At 42.0% G+C, this 19,055-nt stretch overlaps 1 protein-coding gene across 9 annotated transcripts in view; it reads right to left on the bottom strand.

Annotated features, from left to right (window-relative positions):
• The window catches only part of CYRIB (CYFIP related Rac1 interactor B), a 154,368-nt gene that overhangs the window by 28,901 nt on the left and 106,412 nt on the right, over window positions 1-19,055 (bottom strand). For 6 of the 9 annotated variants that reach the window (XM_043539097.1, XM_043539095.1, XM_037892011.2 and 3 more), the window contains one exon: window positions 10,976-11,058. The exons of 1 other annotated variant lie outside the window; for it this stretch is intronic. In XM_043539097.1, the coding sequence (XP_043395032.1) occupies window positions 10,976-11,048 (73 nt within the window). In that variant the 5' untranslated portion in view covers window positions 11,049-11,058. Of the gene's footprint in view, window positions 1-10,975; window positions 11,059-12,078; window positions 12,162-19,055 lie in introns of those variants that run through there. 2 more of the 9 variants (XM_043539098.1, XM_043539096.1) reach the window with 2 other exon arrangements.

The raw sequence follows: 19,055 nt of genomic DNA, 5'->3' as shown, positions 1-19,055 counted from the left end.
AAGTCAGATTTATAATTTTGAAAGCTGCTGAAGACTGCTGTAAGAAATTAAGATAAAAATGGGGGAAAATAGCAGACAGGTAAGCAGCAGTTTACTATTAACAGTTCATGTACAAACATGAAATGCTATAGTACATGAAATACTATAGGACAGTATAGTCTAATATAAAGCTCTGTAGCATTCCAGAGTATTTGCATTGTTAAATAATTCAATCAAGACTTGCCACTTTGGTTCTCTTATACTGAATACATCTCCTGTAACCTTAAAGCTTTTCCATTACCCTTCCTGGCTTCACCTTCCTTATAAAGGGTGCTCCTTTTAGACACTGACAGAGTAGTAGAAGGATTTGTGAAGATACTAGCCAATGTCAGAAATTCTACACAGAATGGATATGCTGAGTTGATGCATTAGGGTAGATTGTGCTCTTCATTTCTGAAGTCATCTGAGGTGATACCACCTAGATACTCATCTCTGGGGATTGGAAGTAGGGCTGTTTCAGTTAAGGGTCTCTCGCTATGGAGCTCATTCCCTCAGGATGTGGGCAGTGAACGAAGATGAGGAAGGATATTTATGCTGCAGTTCATTTTAAAGACTATCCTTTAATGACTGGTTGAATTTATCTAAGTCATACACCCAGAACAGGATGAGGGGTTGATACAATTATTCATTCTAAAGCAAAGTTGAAAGAGCTCCCACTTTTGCTTATATGACAAGACCAGGATTCTACATTTCCCTTGTAACACCTGATGACAGCAAAAACACCAAAAGTTTTGCAATGTTTAAATGGTTGAGGTTGTCATTTGTTTCTGGGGGAAATTACAACCTTAGATCTTTCAGGTAAACAGGCTAACTTCACCTTATACTTGCTATTACCAATGAAGTCCTGGGATGCATAGACAGGGGAAACTTGAGTAGTAGAGAGGTTATTTTATCTCAATATTTGGCACTGGCGTGACCACTGCTGGAATACTGTGCCCAGGTATGGTGCCCATACTTCAAAAAGGATGTTAATAAATTAGAGAGGACTCAGAGAAGAGCCATGAGAATGATTAAAGTATTAGAAAACACGATGTATCATGATAGAGTCAAAGAGCTTAATCTATTTAGTTTAACCAAGAGAAGGTTAAGGGGTGACTCAATTACAGTCTACAAGTACTTACATGGGGAACAAATATTTAATAATGGGTTCTTCAATCTAGCAGAGAAAGGTATAACATGACCCAATGGCTGGAAATTGAAACTAGACAAATTTAGACTGCAAAGAAGGTGTAAATTTTTAAAGGTGAGAGTAGTAAACCACTGAAACATTTTACCAAGGGTTGTGGTGGATTCTCCATTACTCAGAATTTTAAAATAAATATCAGATGATTTTCTAAAAGATATGCTCCAGGAATTATTTGGGGAAGTTCTATGGCCTGTGCTATACAGGAGGTCAGACTAGATCAGAGGTGGGCAAACTACGGCCCGTGGGACCCTCCTGCCTGGCCCTGAGCTCCTGGCCCGGGAGGCGAGCCCCCGGCCCCTCCCCTGCCGTTCCTCCTCCCCCGCAGCCTCAGCTCACTGCGCCACCAGCGCAATGCTCTGGGCGGCAGGGCTGCGAGCTCATGCCGGGCAGTGCAGTTGCAGAGCCGCGGCCTGACCCAGTGCTCTGTGCTGCGTGGTGGCGTGGCTGGCTCCAGCTGGGCGGCACGGCTGCCTGTCCTGGTGCTCTGGGCAGCCCGGCTGTAGTGCTACCAGCCACCAGCGCTCCAGGCAGTGCAGTAAAGGGGAAGGGAGCAGGGGTGGCTGGATAGAGTGCTAGGGAGTTCGTGGTGGTGGTTGGGGGCAGGTGTGTGTGGATAGGGGTTGGGGCAGCCAAGTTTGCCCGCCCCAGACTAGATGATCACAATGTTCACTTCTGGCCTTGAACTCTATGAATCTATATTTCTAGATTATAAACTAGAAAGACTGGCCCAGTTGTTTCAAGCAACTGATGAGTCCTTTTAGAGCTAACCTTCAATGAATTTTAAAATGTAATTGGTGTGGGAATGCACTAGATTCAATATATATCTAGGAGTTCAGAAAAGCTATACAGTATTGCACTGAAGTAATAAGAACTAGTAGGAATATGAGTACTGTCACATGGGCTGAATATTGGCTGAAGGACAGTACATAAGAGTATGACAGACAGTGTATCAAGTAGGGGGGATGTGGATGCCCATTCTAGTGCCAGAAGTGAATCTAACTTAAGAGGGAGAGGGATTATTTAGGATAGTGTGAACAATGAAATTGAGCAACAAATAATTTACGCTGCATATCAGTAAATACTTCCCTAATGGCAAGTTCTATTGTACTGTGAAATATTCTTCCCAGAAGTAGCAGCACAGTAACCAGCAAGAAGAGCTGTAAAAAAGGGAGGTTGAGTAGGAGTTTGTAGGGGAGAGAAAGAGAGAGAGACAGGGGGAGGGTTCCCACTCTTCTTGACAGGAGCTTAGAAAGGAAAGCTATGACAGCTACAGAGACAGCAGTGCTAGTGACCCAAAGAAGGGAAGAAACAATTAAGATGACTGGATGTGGAAGCCATGGTATTTACATTATTCTGGAGTAGGTATCTGGAAGCTGCTTTGCTTGTATAAAGTGCTACCTGAAGATCTGAGGTTTGGAGACACAGCTAGAAGCTATGGTTCAGTTTTGAAGGGGACTGGAGTGGATGATGGAGGGAAGGAGAGAGGAGGCTGAAGGGAAACCTCAAGTCTTGGAGATGGATGCTGGACCAGAGGACTGTGAGGTAGACTGCTGAATGAGGAAAGTGGCCAGTGGAAGCATGTGACTATGAGAACAAGTCAGAGGAAAAGACTGGCTAGCGAAGGAGAAATATATATGAATATCTTACTTTTTATGTTCAGCATGTATGAATAGCTTACTGAGTTGGAACATAAAGTGAAGAGACAGGCAGTAACAAGATGAGAGAGCAAGGGAGAAGAGAAGAAGAGCTAATCCTACAATAAGAAGAAACGACAATGGAGATAGACAGAATTCAGAGTCCCAGAAAGAAAGAGGATGATGCACAAAAGACTGCAAGTGATAACAGAAGACAAGAAGACTTGCTGCTAGAAAGAACAGAAGGGGGAAGGCTGGAGAATTGCACCCACACCAGGAAGGGGCAGGTCTACGTAACTGGGGACTCCCTACTAAGGAGAGGAACAGACAGGCCTGTAACCAGAGCTGATCTCAAGAACAGAAGGGTGTGTTGTCTGCCAGGAGCTAAGATACAGGATGTGGTCCTGAGGCTAAAGAAGATCCTAATGGGAGTGGGAAAGAATCCACTGATTGTCCCTCATGTCAGAACAAATTATACTGTTTGATGCGTCCCAGCAAAAATCTGTGCCAGGCTGGGGAAGGCACTCAAAGAAATGGAGGCTCAGGTGATCTACAGTGGGATTCTACCTGTCCCTAGAAGAGGAGAGAGAAGGTGAGACAAGATTATGGTTATCAACAAATGGCTTAGCCAATGGTGCTATAAGGAGGGCTTTGGGACATTCAATCACTGGGAGGCATTCACAGACAGAGAACTGTTATTATGGGATGAACTCCACCTGAACAGGAAGGGAAATAACTTCTGGGATAGAGGTTGGGATGATTGATAAAAAGCTTTCAATTAGGAATTTGGGGGAGACGGTTGGGAGATCCTCATATTATCTCCACACGTGATGCTAATACTAAATGGTAGGAAAAGTAAGTAAAAGATGGAGAAAGGAACAACAGAGGGTAGGAAAATAGACAACAGGAAACCGTGTCAATACCAATGAAAATAACACTCAGGTAGGCTGTAGCTAGTTGGGCAAGGAATCTGGGTAAGGCAAGCAGAAACAACTAAGATATCTGTACACCAATGCAACGAACACAGGTAACAAAAAGGAGGAATTCAAATTACTGGTGCAGGAAGTGAAACCAGATATTACAGGGAAAACGGAAACATGATGGAATAATAGTCATGACTGGAAAACAGGTATTGAAGGGTATGTGCTGTTCAAAAAAGACAGAAATAAAGGGAAAGGAGGTTGAGTAGCATTGTATATTAATGACGAGGTAGACTAAAGGAATTAGAAGTGATGGAATGGAAAAAATTGAATTTGTTTGGATCAAAATCACTTAGGGAAAGAAAGGTAACAAAGGCTCCAGTAGAATAGTGCATAAATAAATACTACTGAGAATTGTGTGATTATGGGAAACTTTAATTTCCCAGATATAGGTTGGAGGACAAATGCGACTAATAATGGTAGAAACCAGATATTCCTGGATGTGATAGCTGACAGATTTTTTCACCAAATAGTCATGAAACAACAAGTGGAGAAGCCATTTTTGATTTAGTATTGGTAAATATTGAGGATCTCACAGAAAAAATGTTACCTACTTCTCATAACTGTTGTTCTTTGAGATGTTGTGCTCATGTCCATTCCATTCTAGGTGTGCGCGTGCCCACGTGCACAGGTGTCAAGAGATTTTTGCCTTAGCAGTATCCATAGGGTCAGCAGTGGCGCCCCCTTGAGTGCCGCACTCATGCACCAGTACATCAGGCGCTGCTGAACCTACGCCCTCTCAGTTCCTTCTTGCTGGCAAATACGATAGAGGGGCAGGAGGGCGGGTAACCGAATAGACATAGAATTATCATAGAGGCCAGCATCATCCCGGGCCTGCTGGGTCAGCGCATAATGGGACGTAAATGTGTGGACAGACGATCAGGTAGCAGCTCTACAGATCTCCTGGATCAGCACCTCGGCTAAGAAGGCCGCAGATGCTGCTTGTGCTCTAGTCGAGTGTGCTTTGACTATTGCTGGTGGAGGCACACTCGCCAGCTCGTAGTAGTGTTGGATGCAGGCTGTGATCCAGGATGAAATTCTTCGAGCAGACACAGGGCGACCTTTCTTCCGGTCTGCTACAAACAGTTGCGTTGACTTACGGAACAACCATGTCCTATCGATATAGATGGCCAGTGCTCTCTGGACATCCCAGGCGTGTAACCTGCGCTTCTCTTCAGATTTATGGGGTTTCAGAAAGAAGACCGGTAAGAAAGTGTCCTGGCTGGTATGAAACTGGGAAACTACCTTGGGCAGGAACATCAGGTGCGGCTGGAGCTGGACCTTATCTTTGTAGGACATAACCGCCACCAGAAACGCAAATTTCCAGGAGAGAAGGAGAAGAGATTAGCAAGCCAGAGATTAGAAGGGAAGCTCCATGAGCCTTGACAGCATGAGATTCAAATCCCAGGGAGGGACAGGATCCCAGACATGAGGGTAAAGATGTTCCAGACCTTTCAAGAACTGGGCCGTCATGTCTTGAGTGAAGACCGACCTGCCTTAGAATGGAGGGTGGAAAGCCGAAAAAGCAGTCAGGTGGACCCTGATAGACGACAGGGACAAGCCCTGAAATTTGAGGTGCAGAAGATAGTCCGGAATCACTTGCAGCGAGGCCCGGATGTGCTGATCCGAAGCCCAGCACGTGAATCTTTTCCACTTAACCCGGCAGGTTGCTCTGATGGAAGGCTTTATGCTACCCAACAAGAACTGTTGCACCCGGGTCGATCAATCAAAAGCTATGTGCACACTACAACTTACTGTGGTATAACATACATCACTCAGGGTGTGAATAAGCCACCTCTCTGAGCAACGTAAATTACACCGACTTAAGCGTGGGTGTGTACAGAGCTATGTCAGCTGGAGAGCTTCTACTGCCACTTGCGGGGGCTGGAGTAATTAAGTCGATGGGAGACTTCGCTCCCATCAGTTCAGAGTGTCTGCACTAGCAGTGTTACAGCGGTGCAGCTGCACAGGTGCAACGGCACTGCTGTAAGCTCTGTAGTTTAGCCATAGCCTTAGTTCAAGTGATCAAGAGTTAATTCAGTTTAAATTAAACAGAAGGATAAACAAAAATAGATCTTCAACTAAGGTCCTTGATTTCAAAAGGGCAAACTTTAAAATATTAAGGGAATTAGGGAAGTGGACTGGACTAAAGAACTCAAGGATCTGATTGTGAAGAAGGCTTGGAATTACTTTAAATCAAAGTTGCAGAAACTATCTGAAGATTGCATCCCAAGCAAGAGGAAAAAATTGTAGGGAAAGGTTGCAGACATAACTGGATGAACAAACACCTTAAATAGGTTAAGAGAAAGCAGAAAGTCTACAAGGAATGGAAGAAGAGATGGATCAGCAAGGATCTCTTGGAGGTCAGAAAGTGTAGGGAAAGTGAAAACTGCCAAAAGCCAAGCAGAGCCTGACCTTGTGTAGGAAATTAAAACCATCTGTAAAAGGTTCTTTAGCGATACACATAAAAAGAAAACAAGGAAAGAAGGAGTGGGACCACTGAGCACTTAGGATGAGGTGGAGATTAAAAATAATCTAGACATGACCCAAAATCTGAATGAAAACTTTGCCTCAATTTTAAATAAGAAGAATGAGGTGCTTGAGGACAGAGGTAGGGTGACTACTGGGCATGAGGATATGGAAGTAGAAGTTACCACATCCTGTGTGGAAGCCAAACTCAAACAGCTTAATGGGACCAAATTGGGGGACCTTAATATTCTTGGATGGACATTATTCAAGGAACTGGCACATGAAATTGCAATCCCAACAGGAAGGATTTTTAATGAATCCAGGACTCCGGGTCATACCCTATGACTGGAGAATTGCAAATATAGTACTTCTATTTAAAAAAGGAAAAGAACAGTGATCCAGGAAACTACAGGCCCCTTAATTTGACCTCCATTGTATGCGAAGTCTTAGAACAAATTTTGAAAGAGAGAGTAGTTAAAGACAGAGGTAAAGGGTGACTGGGATAAAAAGAACATGGTTTTACAAAAGGTAGATCATGCCAGACCAACCTGATTTCATTCTTTGAGAAGATAACCAATTTTCTAGACAAAGGAAATGCAGTAGATCTAATCAATCTGATTTTCAGTAAATCATTTGATACAGTTCCACATGGAATTAGTTGATTTGGAGAAGATGGGGATTAACGTGAAAACTGGTTAAAGGGAAAACTATAATCTGTCATACTGAAAAGAGAACTGTCAGGCTGAAGGGAAATTACTAGTGAAGTTCCCTCAGGGATCCATCCTTGGACCCATCTTATTCATTAATGATCTTGGCACAAAAGGGGAGTTTGCTAATGAAATCTGCGGATGACACGAAGTTGGGAGGTACTGCCAATCCAGAGGAGGACCAGAATATCATACAAGAAGATCTGGATGACCTGCAAAACTGGAGTAATAGAAATGGAATGAAATTTAGTAGTGCAAAGTGCAAGGTTATGCACTTAGGGACTAACAACAGGAGTTTCTGCTATAAGCTAGGGATGTATCAGTTGGAAGTGACAGGGAAGGGCAAAGACATGGGTTTATTGGTCAATTACAGGATGACTATGAGCCGCCAACGTGATGTGGCCATGGAAAAGACTAATGAAATCACTGGATGTAGCAGATGAAGTATTTTTTGTAGCGATAGGAAAGTCTTATTACCATTATACAAAGCATGGGTGAGATCTCCTCTGGAATACCGCGTGCAGTTCTGGTCTCCCATTTTTAAGAAGGATGAATTCAAAATGGAACAGGTCCAGAGAGGGGTACTAAGATGATCAGAAGAATGGAGAACCTATCTTGCCAGAGGAGACTTAAGGAGCTTGGCTTGTTTAGCCTAATAAAAGAAAGGCTACAGGGAGCGATAAATAACTCCTCTCCCTTGCTGGTGTTTAAGTTAAGGGCCAATGGTGGCACAAGAACAAATGCATATAAACTGACCATCAACGAGTTTAAGCTTGAAATTAGATGAAGGTTTGTAACCATCAGAGGAGTGAAGTTCTGGAACAGTGGGGGCAAAACACCTAACTGGTTTCAAGTTTGAGCAGTTTATGGAGGGGACTGCTCAACGGCATACGGCCCATCCACAACTGCTATTAGGAAATATCTCCAACGGTTGCAGATGGGACATTAGATGGGGAGGGCTCTGAGTCACCATAGGGAGCTCTTTTCCAGGTGTTTGGCTGGTGGGTCTCACCCATATGCTCAGGGTCTAACTGATCATATTTGAGGGTCAGAAAGGAATTTGCCCCAGGTCATATTGGTAGAGACCCTGGTGGGTGGGGGTTGCCTTCCTCTGCAGCATGGGCCATAAGTCACTTTCTGGCTTTAACTAGAGTAGATGGTGGATTCTCTGTAACATGAAGTCTTTACATCAAGATTTGAGGACTCTGGATTCTATTTGTTTTTCAACTTTACTTGTTGAGTACTAATCAATATTTGCTCTTTTGGAGCAATTACACCAACCTATAAGGTCCACTGTCATCACCCTCTACTGCCCTGTTGCAACGACTCCTGTGTGTGTTTTCACAAATAACGACACCATACTGTCCCCACCGTAGCTGTGCCCCTTACACTGGTGGTCTTAGAATGTTGGTGCACGGTAGGGTGACCAGACAGCAAGTGTGAAAAATCGGGACGGGGTGGGAGGTAATAGGCGCCTATATAAGAAAAAGCCCAAAATATCGGGACTATTCCTATAAAACCGGGATATCTGGTCACCCTAGTGCATGGACACAAGTAGAAAACAAAAGGCTACTATTGGTTTTCAGATATTTAAGGAGTATTACAACAATGCTGAGTTTAAAACCACCAGTGTTGCAGCACACTGACAATATCTAAAGGGAGAGCCGACAGCCCATCATACCAACTTTCTTGATATTCTCTCTTTGCATTCTCTGAAAGCCAGTGAGATTACTATCAGTGAAATCTAGCACCAAATAAAATTAAGTCTGGAAGTTTCAGAGACTGGCGTACAAATCCATACTACGTCTTTCAGGTTCACCACGTATCCTTAGTAAACCTTATGGAGATTAACTTTGTGCTGTGTACTGCATTCTCTGATAATACGGGTGTTTAACAACTAACCTTTTCAAGAGGTCATTGTGAAGTGTGTTTATAGGCTTGAATTATATGGAACAACAACCCAAAAGTAGCTTGTTCTGTAACACTGATAGGCCAAACAAACACAGCAGCTAGCAAATTTGTATTTAATATGAAGCTTCCTCACTTGCCCACATAAAACATGACATTAAGTTTATCAAAAGATCAAGTGCCAAGTCTTGAAGTATAAGATCTTGACTGTATCAAAGCCAAGATTCTGTAAATGCAAGCCATCTGAAACAGAACAGAGAGAAGAGAGAGGGGCACGGACACGAAGTACAGCAGTAGAACCAAATGCAAGTTCAAAATGAACAAAATACATGACCTAAAACTCAGCCATAATATAAGCTGCTTCATTTGATTGCATACGTAAACACTTTGTGTCAGCAACCTGCTTATCCCCATGCCAATTACCCTTTTTCATGCTGAAAACATGCACTTTGCAATAGAACTGATCATTTTAAAAGGTCAAAAGATTTTAAAAACTTAGCACAGATTTTTATCACATTTTAAGTTTGCTGGATGTATGATTCTTACCACTAAAGTCATTTGATGAAGTGCTATTAAATAGCCTAGAGCGTGTGGAGTGCATCTTTATTCCAACATTCTGATACACAACTCAAAAGCTCCCACAGTTAATATTTTACTGTCCTGAGACATGATAATTCATAAAGTATATTAATAATATTAAAGAAAATTTTAAAAAAACAGTAAACCAAAGAAATCATACATAAAAGGCAGCTATGCCAAGATACTGTAAGGAACGTAAATATATTCAGGAAAGTCAATACTTGTAAATGTCAACAATAAAAGGCAAGTTTAGAATTATTCTTCTACTGTTTTAAAGCTTAAATTTAACTTTTTAAACTAGTTTTTTCACATTAAAACCAATACAACCAAGATGGCATTGTTTTGGCAAAAAGGGGAAATTTAAAAAATGGAGAGTGCACTTCATATTTACGCTATATCAGTATTTGCTCTCTTAATATTTCACTTACATATTATTGATTATATTTTACTAAAAGGGCAACTCTCTTTCCCCACAGACTAACAGCATTAGTTTGCTTTTTTTCATGTGCTTTGGTGCACATCTGGGAAGTTAAATAATAGCCAAAAGCAAAGCAGTTAAACATGCACAGCAGCAGCCAATAACACTTACCTGCCATGTTTAGCCCATATTACATCATGCAGTGTGGAACAAACAAAAAGCAGAAATAATCAAAAGATATGTGAACCTTTCAGGACATTTGGCACTGATCAGGAAAGGAGATTTTTTTCTTTGCTAAAAATTACTAAAGTTCTGCATGTGGATTTTGGGGTTTTTTTTGGTGAACTGTAGGAAGCACTTCTGTGCTTAGTCAAGTTAGGTTCACATGTAATGCACCTTTAACATGCTGCTGTTAGAGAGTTATGAATGGCTTTTGTGAACTGATTAGCATGGTTAGCATACCAACGATTGTTTCAGTATATATTGGTATAGTGTGGAAGACGGGATTCACATTAGTATTCTAGTTCTGGAATCTGTAAGCCAGTTTTGGCAAGTCATTCTACAATTCTTTTTAAGTTATGACATATTGAGAGGATTATTTACCTCTATGTACTTAAAGGGTTTTGGTTTTTTTTTAAAGGGATGAATGGACCATTATATGTGCAGGCTCTTCAGCTGTTTTACAATTAGTGAAGTCTCAAATTTACAAGGCATAACATAAGGGGAAGATATTTTCTTTAAAATGTATTAATGTCTAGAAAAGGCACAAAAGCATATCAGATCCCTATAGACAATGTAATATCAAAAGCGATCGCTAAGACAAACTCACTTCTGGCTTCCCTTTTTTTAAAAAAAAGACAAGCTTACCTTTGTTAATATAAATATAGTGGGATATTGACAGTTATTTTACTTTCCAATTGTTCACAAAAGTATTCATAACTCGGTCATGCAAAGTAGTTAGAAGGATGGCAAAGTGAAGACATATGTTTAGCATGAGACATAAATGCAGTCTACTGCAGGCAAAGAGAAATAGATATATAAAATCATCTTCTCACTTTCAAAATCAAGGAAAAAATTTGGCCCCTGCTCAAGGTCTGTGCATGTCAAAACTTTAAGAAGGTTCCCCATGTTAAGGTACCTGTCGAGACAAGAATGAGAGAAAAGAGAATATCCCTTTATAAGAAGGAACAGCCCAAATATAGTAGAATGAAGGTGGGGAGGGGGTGTGGGGGGAGTCCAAACAGTTCCATCAGACATAAAAGCATCCTTCAGGTTCCTGCTATGGTGGAGGGTGATCCCCACCTCCAAGGATGTACAACTGGTGATCCCAGAGATGCAATGTGGATTTCCTGTAAAAAGTGACACACATATGTCACCCACATCTTCATAGTCTCTCCTGTGAGAAAGAAGAGCTCCAACTGAAGGCTTTATAAGTGAATAAATTCCATCTCACTGAGCCAGTGTCCTGAGCAAGCGTCTGTGCCTTCAAGGGTAAGTATCCTATATGCAGCATGGCTACTATGTTAATGTTGACCCAGACTGCGTTTGATGATGTGGAGGGGTGGAAAGCTTTCTTTTTTTCCTTTACAATTTTGTTAAAGGAGAAACATCATAGAAAGCTGCATCCGGACAGTTTTTTCATTTCAGTTTAATGTGTACAAAAAACAAACATAGCACCATATGTGATCCTAGAGATCCTGTGATCTTTAGGTAATGCACCTGAAAATTAACAGGTGTGACGCCCGAATTCACTTCCATTCATGACTTGAAATCCTGAGTAAAAACAATACTAGCCCTGCTATGAATGAACAAGTTGAAATCAGACAGGGATTTTACTGTTCCTTCATACAAGTCTGTACATTTCACTACGGCACACTGACAGAATTTTTCATTGTATGGCTAGTTGATTTGCAGACAGATGAAAGGACATCACTGACCAGAGAGACCCAAAATGATTAAGCACATGAAAATCAAGAATTACATAGTAGCATGATGGTGGCTTGCCTCTACTGAAAAAAACAAAACAAAACATGCAACCCTTTCTCAGACTGTGCTTTTGCAACTGCTGTTCCCTCCGCCTTCACGGTGGTGGAGGGTACACGCAATCCTACCGTGACCATTTTAAAATGCACCAGCTGCGAAGGGCTGAAAGACTTACTTTCAAAATCCAAGAAAAAATGTGCTGCATTGTGGTCTATGTCCCTGGTTAGCACTTTAATGAGATTACCCATGCCAGCAAACCTAAAAATAAAAATGGCAACATTGTTTAGTTCCAATAATTGTTTCCTTTTTTAAGCAGAGGACTGGGGTCCATTTAGGGCTGGCTCCTTTGTGGTTTCGCACATGTGCTGATTCACCAACTTGTGGCTTGGACAGGGCTAACATGCACTTTGTGCAAGTGCCATTCCACCTATCCCTTCTCAGAAATAAGTGGTTAATGAAAAAGAAGATGGCAATTTATACAGAAAAACGAAATTCTGCCATTATGCGTATCCAACTGTGACAAACATTTGTATCCAACTATGGAAGAGCAAGGAGTAATTCTAGCATTATAGTTGCTTAATACTGAGTAGTGTGTGATTTGCAGTGTCCCATGGGGTGCTCACAGCTATATCACAGACTGGGTGGAATCATGGTGTCCATTATAAATACAATTTTCTTCCTCTCTCTAAAATCCAGAAGAAATGCAATTCTGGCTAGAAATCTGGTAGGAGTAGTCTGTAGCAAAGGACAATTTTCCCCACCAAAACTGAAGTTAAATTGACAAGCCAAATAAGTTAAACTTTATTCCCCCAAAATATGAGCGAATCATATTTGAAAGGTTCTTCTTATGCTTTTCTGCTGCATCTTAGCTAAAACAAACAGAGAGTGAAAGAAAAACAATTGTGGTTTATTAGATTCACTTGGTTGAGACATATATCCACATGATGAAACCTCAAACATTACCAGCAAATTTTAGAAGTAATTAAATGCTTAAGTAGGAATGCCAGAATGACACATCATGAAAGGGCAGCATTTTCAATGCACATCAATAGTTCTAAGACCAACATATAGCTCTCCATCATGCTTTGGCAAGATCTGCAGAACAGCAATGAGCATGAGCCAACCTAAATTCAGTGGGGTGCTTTAACAATGTTGCCGCTACAAGGCCCAAATGCAAATACTTACTACCAGAACGATCCCATTTCAGAAGCTTCACTAAACTAAAAAATGTGAGATGTGGATTTCAAGCACTTAAAAATAAAAATGTTAAACTAAGGCCAGATCAATAGTCTGACTTATGGGTTCAAATGGAAGGAGCCAAGAAGGAAGTTTATTGATCTGCAATTTATTGAATGCATTTGTATAACAATCACAGAAATCCAGTGTTTTTCGCTAAGGTGCTTTGAATTCTTTATTCATGGCAGCAATGTTTATTTGGAGCGGGAGAGCACAAGACCATTCACTCTGAATTATTAGTGACTTGTAGAGTACATGACTGAAGCAGCAACCAGTAAGTTAAGCAAGCCGTTGGATCTCATAGTGCTTGGAATCAGCAAAAGGAACTGGGGTAATTTGGAAAGAAGTCAACTAAAGACACTGGAAACAGGCCCACTACTCCTATCCATCTGATTAGATAGTACCCCAGAATGCATCACATGATGTGAGAAGCAGGGGGGGGGGGGGGGGTTAATCCAAGACATGCAGAAGGTCATTGGTGTTTTCTACAAGCTCTACTTACAGTGTTTTGTTTATTTATGGATAACAAAGCATTTCAGAAGCCGTTTACAATGAAGTCAGACAAAAGGCAGGCAATTATGAAATTGTTGGACAGTAATGAGAAAATCTCTCTCCACAGCAAAGATTTATACATGCTGCCCAATTTTAGCCGCTCTCTAAAGTCCTAGAAAAAAGGTCACGTGCACCTCAAATTTTGAAAGTCTGATCCATATTTTTGCAATATGGAACTTGAGAAGTCAAACAGCTGGTAATAATCTTTTGAAAATTCTCCCTATCCTTTTTGCCATATACCTCATATCAAAACACAGCTATTTTAGAAACTCCAAATGAAGTTTATTTTTAAGATCTCAGCAAGATACAGTACCCAAGACCAATAAGGGGAGCAGTGGGGGGCAAAAAACCTAGCTGGCTTCAAGACTGAGCTTGATCAGTTTATACAGGGGATGTTATGATCAGACTGCCTACAATGGCATGTGGATAATCTGCGATTGCTAGTAGCAAATATCCCCAATGGCTAGCGACTGGATATTATATGGGAAGACCTCTGAGTGCTACAGAGCAGCGGTTCTCAACTGTGGGTCCGCGAGCCCTTTCAAGAGGGCTGCGAGGCCCTGCAGCTAGAGCCCTGATCCCTGTTACCCGCCATGGGGCTGAAGCCAGGAGGGCGTGGGGCTGAAGCCCCAATCCCTGGCGCCCCCCAGGGGGCTGAATCCCTGATCCCCGGTGCCCCCTGGGGAGCTGAAGTTGGGAGGCGGGGGGGGGACCCTGAATCCTGGAGCCCCGAGTCCTGGTGCTCCCTGAGGGGCAGAAGCCCTGAGTCCATGGGCAGAGTTGGGGACATAGAGGGCATTGCCTCCCCAAAAACTGCAGTGCAAGAGCACAGCATTCCAGGGGGCAGCTCCACACCTTCACCCCACAATCTCCTCTCCCTGCTCCCTGGCCAGGTCGGAGACAGGAAGCCAGAGCCGGGCACTGCGGGGCAGCTGCTGCTCTGGCTGGTGCTATGGAGCAGGCAGCGGTAGCGTTCCCTCTTCCCCTGCTGGTGCCCCAGGTTGAAGTTGCTCCTCAGGTCCCAGCCTCCTTTGCTCCCGCAGAGGCAGCCAGTAAGAGCCCGCCTGAGTGGAGAGACGCGGCTCCGCGGCCGGCAGACCCCTCTGGGAACAGGAACCGCAGGGGAGTCCTCCTAGCACATAGCTCCTAATACCCCTCTCCCTATACCCTGACCTACACCTCCCTGCACCCTGAGCTACCCCCTACCCACACATAGCCCTAGAACTCCCACCACATGCACAGCTGTTCCTTGTCTGCACACAGCCCCTAGCTACCCACTTCCCTGCACCCTAAACTGTTTTCAAACTTTTTGAGTTAAGCCCCCCACCTTTGAGTTATAATATTTGGTTGTGCACCCCCCAAAACCCAGACAGGCTGGATAGCCTGCTGCGGTGAGTCAGGTAATGGAGGTGGCACTCCCTCCCTGGACCCCATCATGTGGAGGTGGCTCGAGCCCTGCTGGCCCCTGCCCCCCCCCCAAAACAGAAGTCAAACTACACCTATGCCCAAGGCCCCTGCCCCGAGAATCCCCCGCCCCTGCTGGATCCTGGAGTTTTTATATGTCGAGTGGGGCCTCAGATAGAAAAAGGTTGAGAACCCCTGCTACAGAGGATTCTTTCCCAGGTGTCTTGTTGTTGGGTCTTGCCAAAATGTTCAGGGTCCAACTGACTGCCATATCTGGGGTCGGGAACGAACTTTCCCCATGGTCAGATTGGCAGAGTCCCTGGGGTTTTTTTTGCCTCTCTCTACAGCATGGGACATGGTCACTTGCAAGTTTAAACTAGCGTAAATGGTGGTAACTTGAAGTCTTTAAAACATGATTTGAGGACTTCAGTAATTCAGCCAGAGGTTATGGGTCTATTACAGGAGCGGGTGGGTGAGGTTCCATGGCCTGCCAAATGCAGGGAGGTCAGAGTAGAGGACCATGATGGTCCCTTCTGGCTTTAAAGTATATGAGTCCAAGGAGGCTGGGAAATACATTTATGAAATTACTCATTGGAGAATTAAGCACATAAGAATGGTCCATAAGGTTCCAGCAAATTCTAAAATATAATTAAAAAGGTAAGCCTCTAGCCCTTTTTCTTACCAAAGCATCCCTAAAATGTAAGCCAACTGATCATGATGGACTTCCCTAACATTTAAAAACAAAACAAAACAAAAACTTCAGAGTCTACACCCTCCTGACAAGCTGTATGCTCTCCTGTTTGTCTGGCTACTGCATAAAGGGTTTGCAATGCTTACCAAAAATTATAAATTTGAGAAATAAGACTAAGTTAATACAGCAGCTAAATATATTTGAAACCCACCACTATAGCCTTGAAAACTATTTTGCAGGAGAACCTATAACTAACCCCGTCTTCCAGCACTTCCCCAGCCCACCAAGAACATGGACTGAGGTTAAGACAATAATGAACTATGTATTTTAGTAGGTTAAAGTACCCTCAACCCAAGGTAAATTTTTGGCATTTTTGGCTCTCAAAAGCTTGTTACCGTAGATTAATTTATTTCCCAGTTTACTGAAAGGTCACAGAGATCTCTACAAATATCACTACAAATGGTTTCCTACTGGTTAATATCTCATTAGAATTTGCTATGTTTCAAAGAAACACAAACTTGACAGCTACAAAAGTTAACATAAGCAATAATCGACACTTCTGAAAGTCAGGTCACTTATTTAGGTCCCTAAATATGGACTCAGAAGCCTAACTTTAAGCACCTGTTTAGGAAAATCTTGACCTATTTCAGCAATGTAGTGAGACTCATGTTTTGAGGCGTTGTTTAGATGGATTGATTTTTTCCTAAATACACACACAATCACACTCTTTCACAATGCTCCTTGCCAGAGCATCTGAGCCTGTCACAAATTTTTGACTTTTTCCTCAAAACCCACTTGTGAGGCAGGGAAGTAAAATGGGGATAACTACTACATGCTTACCTCACAAGTGTATTCTGAATACATATTCATTGTTTGAGAAGCGCTCAGGTACTACAGTGATGAGCACCATAAATAAAATGAATTCATCCTTAGAGTTTCAGATGGGGGATTAAGACGAAGTGTAATTTCCCATTGTCACACAAACTTTCTAGCAGAGCCAGAAGTAAAACCCAGATCATCTTCTGAATCCCAATCTAGTGCCTTAATTAAAAAAAATTATCCCTCCTCTCAAATTCTTATGTTGCTGCATAACTTAGGACACTTTTACGTTACTTGCTCAAAGAGAAACAAATATTTAAGTTTAACTATACATAATAAATATCTTTATGCACATCCTTGAGCTGCCCAAAAGCTCCCTCAAATATTTTCAGTTCTAAAATGAACTAAATGAAAAAATTGTTAGGGAGAAGCAAAAGACGAAGTCAAATTAGAAAATATTTGGTTTTGCTACCTAGTTTCAGAACAACTGTGAAAAAAATTACTCAAGGCTCCCAAAAGTTTTCATAGTATATGAAGTCCGAGCTCCTGGAAGAAAGTAATGCTTTCTCCAGTTTCATAACAGTGGATTATGACCACAACTCCCCACTCCGAATTCTCAAAAATTTAAGCCACCGAGGTAATGTTCAGAATGTTTCCTGATCAACTAATTTTCAATGCGCTGAAAATATAGTATTAAAAAAAAAAAGAGGGGGACACTAATATACTTCAATACACAGGAAAGGCTGATTTGCTTTTTAATAATTGTGTGCCTGTCATATGAACAAAGACAGGAACTCCGAGTTTACAGAAGCACCAACAGCTCTAATATAAATAATTTAGACAAAGGCCCAAACAGCTGTGTATTCTGAAGAAAAAAAGAAAGCCTTACCATCATACAACAAACTGAAAAAGATATACTGTATTCAGCTTTCAAAAGAAAAGGCTGCACCCAATTTAAGTGCCCCAAAATGCTGTAATTATATGCTCAGTTCAAATACTGATATACACAAGGCTAGGCAAAGTTGGGCTAAATCAGTTCCTTGTTGATTGATCCCAACAGAAAACTAAGGAGGAGTTGCAGGAAATGGTGCTGGTGATTTGAGGAATAGCTTTCTTCCTTCCATGTCTGCACTGATCCAATGCCCCAGAATGGGATTAAAAGACACTGTGCTACCAGAGGCAGGGAAGATGGCTTTGGATGAGATTTGCAAGGAGTGTCTTGATCATTAGGAAAAAATTCCTTGTGCTTTTTATAAGGTCTAGGGATATGAGTTATGGTCCTGGCCAAATTCAAACAGTTATATTTTAACTACTAAAATATCACATCACATCTTAGTAAATTCTGTGTTCTTTACTCTTTCTTTTCTTAATGTGTGTGTTGGCTATATATACAGTTTTTTTGTTTCACCCTAAGGTAAATTCTATAATGGGACGAGCGATACTCAATTTGTCAAGTGTTTTGGGATCTATTAGCATGAACAGCACTATTATTTATATTGTCATAGGACCATGGACCAGACTCCTGTTGTGTAGGCGCTATACAAACAGAGAAAAAAAATGGTCCTTACCCCCAAATTGCTTGTAATCTAAGTAAAAGACAAGAGACAAACGGATGCAGACCAGGAGGGAAGGAGAATACAAAGAGTCAGCGTGATAACAGTGGTCTCAGCACACCAGCAGAATATATTATAAATAAGTGCAACATTTCTTAAAACATGTGGTGCTATTACTTAAGTGCTGATAACATCCTCTGAACAGTATAATGTGAAACAAAAGTTCTTTCCAAGTACCAGACAGAAAAGAGGGTGTACTGGGAAATACAAAGAGAGAGCAACTAGGTACGTTTTGTGGGCATCCCTAAAGAATAATCATTAAAGAAAGTGCTAATGATCTGGGATTTTAAACAACTGCTGCTTAATTTAATTGTAGGTCTAGCCACTCTTGTTGCTGGCCTGGTAGCCTCCACCACTAGACTCTCAGATTTGGAATGTGGGAGAAAACTGATGGCATCCCCATACAGAAAACAGAGAATACCTTAAAAACAGCTGAAAGTATGCTGCTGCTCCCACACTCACTAATTAGTACAACGTTGGGGGGAAGGAGAGGGTGTTGTATGAAGATTTTAAATGTTACACTGAGTTGAGCTCCCAGGGCAACCTCTTGTTTTTGAGGGATAAAGAACCAGTTCAAATAAGGCTGGGACAACTAGAAGCTTCCAGGTGTCTAATGCAGAGTTATTAGCATTTTAGTAATAGAGTAGGGAAGCCGCTACATGCTGTACACCACCACACCTAGTCTAGCTGATTGGAGACATGCTGATTATCAAGACAGCACCAAGACTTTCAGCCTGGCTGCTACCAAGGCAGAGTCAGATGCTCGTCTGAGACTTCCAAATGGGTCAATCAAGGTTGAAGCCTTTTGGACCAGACTCTTGGCCTGCTGTTCCTTCA

The sequence above is a fragment of the Chelonia mydas genome, chromosome 2 (assembly GCF_015237465.2).
Source record: "Chelonia mydas isolate rCheMyd1 chromosome 2, rCheMyd1.pri.v2, whole genome shotgun sequence".
NCBI lineage: Eukaryota > Metazoa > Chordata > Testudines > Cheloniidae > Chelonia > Chelonia mydas.
This window is presented reverse-complemented; position numbering and strand designations above follow the sequence as displayed.